Source organism: Humulus lupulus, unplaced genomic scaffold, assembly GCF_963169125.1.
Source record: "Humulus lupulus unplaced genomic scaffold, drHumLupu1.1 SCAFFOLD_43, whole genome shotgun sequence".
NCBI classification, from domain to species: domain Eukaryota; kingdom Viridiplantae; phylum Streptophyta; class Magnoliopsida; order Rosales; family Cannabaceae; genus Humulus; species Humulus lupulus.
In genome coordinates, this window is record NW_026908654.1 from 43,034 (window position 1) to 50,383 (window position 7,350).

General features: G+C 32.6%; 2 protein-coding genes across 2 annotated transcripts; both read right to left on the reverse strand.

Moving 5' to 3' along the window:
• Positions 1-872: 872 nt before the first annotated feature.
• LOC133810260 (UPF0481 protein At3g47200-like) lies at positions 873-3,990 on the reverse strand. Its single transcript, XM_062246030.1, has 2 exons — positions 3,915-3,990; positions 873-2,307 (listed from the first exon to the last, which is right to left on the reverse strand). The coding sequence occupies exons 1-2, from the start codon at positions 3,988-3,990 to the stop codon at positions 1,022-1,024; spliced, it is 1,362 nt and encodes a 453-aa protein (XP_062102014.1). The 3' UTR covers positions 873-1,021.
• A 56-nt stretch (positions 3,991-4,046) lies between these two features.
• LOC133810251 (ferredoxin--NADP reductase, embryo isozyme, chloroplastic-like) lies at positions 4,047-7,005 on the reverse strand. Its single transcript, XM_062246020.1, has 4 exons — positions 6,941-7,005; positions 6,465-6,848; positions 4,803-4,980; positions 4,047-4,700 (listed from the first exon to the last, which is right to left on the reverse strand). The coding sequence occupies exons 1-4, from the start codon at positions 6,959-6,961 to the stop codon at positions 4,219-4,221; spliced, it is 1,065 nt and encodes a 354-aa protein (XP_062102004.1). The 5' UTR covers positions 6,962-7,005; the 3' UTR covers positions 4,047-4,218.
• Between the last annotated feature and the right edge of the window lie 345 nt (positions 7,006-7,350).

The window sequence follows — 7,350 nt, forward strand, 5'->3', positions numbered from 1 at the left end:
TCTAAATTGCATCCCACATATTTCGGGAAGATGTTCTATAAATCAAATAAAATAATGTCATTAAATGCAATAGTTACTATATACACGGTAATATGTGTGTATTTATATATATCATTGTAACTAGGATTGTTTATGTAACTTGGAATAAATAGGATAAATGCTTTGATCAGGCTTAGAAGATGCTCACAAGAAGAAAACTATACTGAAGTTGCTCACAACTATTTTATTATAAAGTGTATTTTTATAATATTTTTTATTAAAAATAATTATGAGTTGAACCATTAAAATTGCGACATGTGTTGGCTTACTTTGCACATAACGAGTATGATAGAATGTGTATCAATAGAATTGCACAATTTAGTCTTTTAGATATATAAATTTGTAGCCAAATAGTCCAATTATTATTATGATATAGAGTAACACGTATAAGAATAGTTTTGAGACCAAATTAATTGTATTCTAATTGAAATGTTATAACTAAATAGAGGTATTGGTACAAAAATAATTTCAAACACCTAAAATTATCAACTTTAACAACTCTCTAATAACTATTACATATATAAAACTAATTCAAGTAATTCAAATGTGTAATAAATCTTTGATTCTCTCCTTTGAGAACAAATAAATATAATTATATATATTTATTTGAATGTATGCATAATTATTACTATATAAAGATATTTTTTTTAATATGGGACTTAAAAATGTATAATTAATTACATTTTAGAAATTATTATTATTTATAATGGGCCAAATTGACCAAATTATTTTATAATAAAATAGAATAATATGCATTAAATTATAATTTCTCAAAAATGCTTTTTCTTCCAATCAAACAGATAAATAATTAATAATATATGATAAGCATGAAATGACCAAAAAAAATCTTGTTTATTCATTTCTTCAATTTGTTTATGAGCACACATCACACTAATTTAGGCAAGCATAGAATGACCTAAATACCGAGACCTAAAATATCAAAATAACTAAGCAATATAACTAATTTAGTAGTAACAACTAGTTAAAGAGAAAATGACAAGTAGTTGATTTTATTGGCCGAACGAAGGCTTCTCTCTTGAAACGACCATATTGACTCAATAGTAGAAACTATTGTAAAAATGAGTACAAAAACACCAACAACAGTGGAGCTGCCAGTCCAAAGATCCTTAAAGTAAACCCTTATGAGAGTTGCCTTAGCACGGTTATACCAACGCTCGTAAAATTCGTTAAGTTCATCGCACTGCTCAGCATAGATGAAATTTTCTAAGTACATATTTTTGCCAATTTTGTTGATCATCTCTGCCACTTCCATGTTACTCCCAAGACTATGTTTAATGACCTTTTTCTCGACCAAAAAATCAACGTCCTGCTCAGTGTCTACGAGTGCACTCATTAGATACATGTAGCTGCATATAAGGGTGGCACAGTTCGGACCAGGCTGGTACTGCTCCATTGCCATTACGTTTCGAAGAATGTATTCTGTGTCATCATGTATGGCGAACAAAGGAAGATGAAGCTCGAGCGAGCCAAGGCATGGTATGAACTTACAGCGCCGTCCCATTCGAAAAACCTCGACATTCAACAGTGGTGTCGAGTCTTTCTGTGGTGGCGGCGGGGCAAAGTTCACACCAGCTTTGTCTAGCTTCGTCGCGGTGTAAAGATGCTTGAGTTTGCCAGGACTAAAATCTTCTTTTGGGAGCCAAGACCTTCTGTGCAAGTCAGTGAAGTGTTTGATGCTGTTTTCGTCTAATAATAATAAGTTGCTTGAAGGGATTTGAAGACCAAAGAAATTCATGGAAAGCTCAAGAAATGTTGTGGGAGTGGATTTGGAGAAAGCATAAAGCTTGTTAAGAGTAGAGAATGGAATCTGATTCTCGAGCATGATCAAGTCCATCTTTATTCTATTGAAAAGCAACGGAGTTCTCATTATGAAATCTTCTTTATGATCATAGCACGAAAAGAGCTCAAATATGAAACAAGCATCTACGAGAATAATGTTTACAAACTCATTGAGATCAAGTTCTATGGGACCAGCATAGTTAGACTTTACCATGTCTTCGAAATTTTCAAGAATGAAGTTTGAGAGTTCCTCTTTGCTCTTCTTAGTGCGTTCGAGAAACTTTTTGAGATAATGTTTCTCCTTCTGAGATTGCATTCCCTTCAAGCTTTTATGGCCATGGTGAAAAGGACCAATGGAAACTAGATGAGGAGTGTAAGCTTTTTCATCTAAGTGTCTTAGTATATTTGGGACTCTAAAGATTATGGGACCATTGGACCAGTTGTCAAATTCTTGAATTTCGATGGTAACTATATTATGTCACTATATTGGTGACATAATATAGTGAGGTAAGATAAGAATTTTGACTATTATATTTTCTTTAAGGAAAACGAATAATGCAAGCTAGCAATATTCTCTTAATTAAAGGTATATTCTCCATATAAGAAGATAAAGCAAAAGAGGAGGTTCCTCAGTCCACTATGCAAAAAAGTCTTATTACCATTTAAAGCATATTTTCCAATATTATAAGAGCCATTAAGTTTAAAGCATATAGAATTCCCTTCATATCTTGATTATTAGCAAACTATTTTTCTGCCATCATGTAATAATTTTCAATGTACTTCGAGTGAACTATGAAGAGTTCAAAGGAATATATATGAGTCTTTCTGATCCAAATTTCGACAACTTGCTTAATGCTTACACCTCCATAATAAAAGCATCAATAATATTATTAATAACTGTAGTGCTCTATTATATATATATGTTACAAAAGCTATTGGTTTCGATGCCCCTCCAAAAAAAGAACAATGTTAGTGGGAATAAAGTTCTTTATAACTTTCCAAATTAAGTATCAAATTTTGGGTGTGCCACGAGAATTTCTATAGAAATTTTTAACATGTTCTTCATAGCCATTTCTTCTAAGATCTCATTCATTTGTCTATCCCCTAAAAAATCAACTTCCCTCGAGTTCAGATATTTATCTCTTGCCTTATACAAAATTCCAAACAGTAGTTTGTATCCTAAATTGATGGCAAATCCCTCGTTAATCTGTGCCCTACTGAATTTATCTTTGTCAATCTAGTCGAAATAACTTACTCTCCTACCCTCGTGCTTTTTATTACCAAATGGTGTAAAGATTTGGTAGTAAAGGTGAAGGAATAAAGTAAAATGTTGGTATTTCTCGTTTCAGTAAGGGGCAGAGTACACAGCTTATTATAAAGTCCCTATCGTGGGGACCAATACAAGGGAGAAGAGACAGCTGTCCATACACTAGAAACGTCTATAGCCAATCACAACAGAATATTGTTGAAATATTAAATTTGATTTATTATGGTTAGTTTCTAGAATTTTCATGAATTTAGAGGTTTTAGAGTTTTCATGTATCTACTAGAGTTTTGAGTGTCTTAATGTATTTACTAGAGTTTCTAGAATATTCATGTATTTATTAGAGGTTGTTGAGTCTTTAACATTTTATTACTCTCATTTCTTAGTTGATAGATGAGAATTATCTAGAATAATATCTTAGCTAATAATTTAATTGTGTTTCTAGAAAAGTTCATAAAGTCCTATAAATGGATATGTAGTCCCACCATTTTGTATCAAGCCAAATACACAAGTTGAGTTCTATAAAAAGACATCTTCCATCATAATATTATCTCTCGTATTAACTTTAGTTTTCAACTAACTCTTAAAATCTATCTCAAATTCATCTTAATTTTCAACAAATATAACTAAAATACATTATTATAGTGCTAAACTTGATTATATTATGGTTTAACATCCCTCTCAAACTCATTGGGCTGGGAAGCACAGTGAATTTGGTCCTTAATTCATGAAAACGAGCTGAAACAAGAGGCTTCGTAAGGCAGTCTGCGAGTTGGTTTGAAGGAGTGAAAATAAGCTGCAATGTACGTACCTCGATGGACACGTTCACGAACGAAATGGTAATCTATTTCGACATGTTTAGTCCGAGTATGGAGAACCGGATTCATATCACCATACTATAACATATCCCAACAATAAAAACGAAAGCCCACTACTGTGGTAATTAGCATTTTGAACTCAATAAATAGTAATTTTACTATAATATTATTAGTCCCCGTGACATCTCTTCATGATTATTCAGTACAATTACTACATTGTACTTATGAGACATATAAATACATGTAATACAACACTTCTTTTTTCGATGAAGAGAGAAGAAACACATGATAACAACTTCAGTAGACTGAAACACGCCATTGGTTGTTCATCTTCAACATGGCAAGAATTTCATCCCAATCTTTGCCATTACTACTGGCAGTGTTGTTCAAAGCAGTTTCAATCGGTGTCACCATTTTCTTAGTCCCACTCAAGTATATGTAGGCTCCCTTCATCAACAACTCAAACACCTCACTAGCGTACTCTGCAACAATGTCCTGAACATATTCTTCTCCACTGGTCAACGCTATGTCATACCGAAAGTTTTCTGGGTAGTTCTTTTCATATTGCTCAAATTCATCTCTGTAGAGTACACTGTCGTTGTTAGACACTCCATAGAATAGCCATGCATACCCAGAGAATTTGTATGTTGGAATATCTTCGTTGAAAAAACGACGGAGATGGGCTCTAAATGGAGCAATACCAGTCGTAGTAGCGATAAATATGTGAGTTGCCTTAGGGTTATTACGATCTCCCAAAAGCATTGCCTCGCCAGAGGGACCTAGCTAGGGTTTAAGATTTCATCATTAGTGATCATCATATATATATATATATATATGTGTATAGTTGAGGCTTTGACATGTATATAATATGTAATTATTACCTGTAAATTGAAATTTATCTCCAGGCTTTGATTTGCACAAAACTTCACTAGTGCTACCAACGACAAGACTCACACATAAGCTTGCTGTTATACCATTAAACGTATCTCCATATCTTGAAGAAGCTGCGGAAAAGTATCTAATGTTTGACGAATTTCCAATATCGAAAGGATTTTTGGGCTGCCAACACAAATTAGATTGATAATTATGAATATATATAAAGAAAAGTACAGTGATTAGATGAGAAATGGGGTGAAAAAATAAATATATTTTTTTAATCTCATTATGCAAAATTTGTTCTTTTTTTTTTGTAATAATTTTTCGTAGAATGAAGTCACAAGATGTCTAATGGGTAAACATAAGATGTTGACCAAATTTTGATTGAAAGACTGTAAAAAATTACCAAAAAGATACTATTATCTAAAATAACTAAAAATATAATTATTTTATAAAAAAAAACAATAAAAATTTGTTGCTTAGTACGTTAAGTTACTCAACATCACATAATAGTGTGTGGTGGAACACTGCTTATTAAATTATAAAAAATAAAATTGGATTTTAAACTTCATCACACATAAGTTTTATCCTCATCTTGTGTTTGGCCCCTTCAAATAGTTTATAACATTAATCAAAACCCGCCCAAATTTCGTGCCATGAGAGGATAAATTCTGTTCCTTCTACAGAGTCCAACTAATAACTAAATATTAATTAGGGATGTAAATGAGGATGGTTGGTCCGGTCCGACCCCGCTAAAGATCTGCCTCAACTCGCTAAGCTCTCACCCCGACTACAAATAAATGTACCATTTAGTGACAATTTTTTAGTTACAATTAATATATATTTTGTGTGACTAAATTGAACTTTTAGTCCCAACAAAAAATTATTTATGACTACAAAATCATACTTAATCACAAAATCACAAGTTGTCACTATTAATATAATACTTTTAGCCACACACTTTTTAGTAATGACAAAAAAATTTATGCGGGTCAGGTCAGACCTGTCCTAAATGTGATGGAGCAGGTCAGACTTGACCCAATAAGGTTTTTTTTCTTTTTTCTTTATTAGATGAAAATTTAATTTTTTTATTAAAAAATATTACAATATAAAAATAAATGGCAAAAAAATTGGACAAATCTATCATACTGGACAGAAATGAGCTATCCAATTTTTTATAAATGGTTTTACATACTAAAATAAAATAAAATTTAATATACCTCAAAGTCAAACATTAATTTTCCTGTTTCTATCTCTCTTAAATATACTTTATCTTATTATATATATATATATATATAGTATTGGATTGTGTATTACCTAAACAAGGGTAGTAATTGATTTTTTTTTAAATTCTTTAATTACAAAAAAAAAAAAAAAAAAGACAAAAAGCGGTTGGGTAGTGATCCGCCCCACTTCAATTACTAGCGGGTCAGAACGAATATCAACCAGCTTCATTTTGGCCCGCTTATATCCCGATCAGAGGTTGCCTTGTCAGGACAGGGCTTCGACCCGCCCCAATTCATCGGAATTTTTTGGCCATCCATTATTGATCGAACTACGGTCATCAATCATTTAAATATATATATATATATTTATATGAAATCGAAAACTAAGTACATATATATAAATCCGACAAGCAAAAACTATGTAACATATATATCCCTTACCGCGGGCATTACACCGAAAACTTGTCCCTCCCAGTGAGGAAGAAAGCGACCATGATCAAACACGATGTGGTAAATCTCTGTAGAAGCGTTTTCACCGGTAATCTTCTCGACAGAGAGAACGGTGGCTGTATGAGGTGCATCAGCCGTGTATAGATTCGTGGGAGGCCTCAAGGCGTGTTCGAGCACTAAAGGAGTCACAGGAACCTTGCCACCATGCCCTACATCAACTACTCCTTTTGTGAGCTTCTGCGGTCCATTATTGTTCGTGTCCAAGATGTTGAAAGGCAACGCCGAAGCTTCCACCTTCTTAAACGAGCTTGCATAACTAGTCTGCAACAAAATGAACAATCCAAACTTGAAGAAGAAAGATGTTTTCAGCTTACCCTGCATGAATGAAAATCATGAGTGAGATGAGACTTGGTCAGACAAAGTGAAATAATCTAAGGAAAGAATAGAAAGTAATGTGGAAGACCAACCTGAGAGAGTGTGGAAGACATGGTTGAGATTGAATGGAGAGAGGCAATAATTGAGTGAGTTGAAAAGTAGCTGTATTCTATAAATACATATATATGCTGTGGCAGTGATACATTAGAATAATGTAAGATTTTTTGCACGTTTTTATTTCTCTTTTCTGTTTACCTAACTTATTGTATATAATTGTTTGAGAAAAATATATCAAATAAAAAGTGTGTGGAGCTACATTCAACAATACATAAGAGTATGAGTTATTCTAATTATCACAAATTAATTTTGAGATGGAATATAATGCATCTTACCATATATTTCATTCTACTTTTAGACTACTTTTCACATCCTAACATAGTATCAAGAGCTAAAGAAAACTCTAACGAGTAAATATCTCATCCAAATCCCAAAATGGTCCAAA

Bases quoted from the DNA above. Each gene is read 5' to 3' on its own strand.
- LOC133810251 (XM_062246020.1), bottom strand. From the start codon at position 6,961: ATGTCTTCCACACTCTCTCAG. The intron at 6,849-6,940 runs GTTGGTCTTCCA...TCATTCATGCAG, and splicing joins TGTCTTCCACACTCTCTCAG to GGTAAGCTGAAAACATCTTT. The intron at 4,981-6,464 runs GTAAGGGATATA...TTGTGTTGGCAG, and splicing joins TTTTCGGTGTAATGCCCGCG to CCCAAAAATCCTTTCGATAT.
- LOC133810260 (XM_062246030.1), bottom strand. From the start codon at position 3,990: ATGAATCCGGTTCTCCATACTCGGACTAAACATGTCGAAATAGATTAC. The intron at 2,308-3,914 runs GTACGTACATTG...GACATAATATAG, and splicing joins TCGTGAACGTGTCCATCGAG to TTACCATCGAAATTCAAGAA.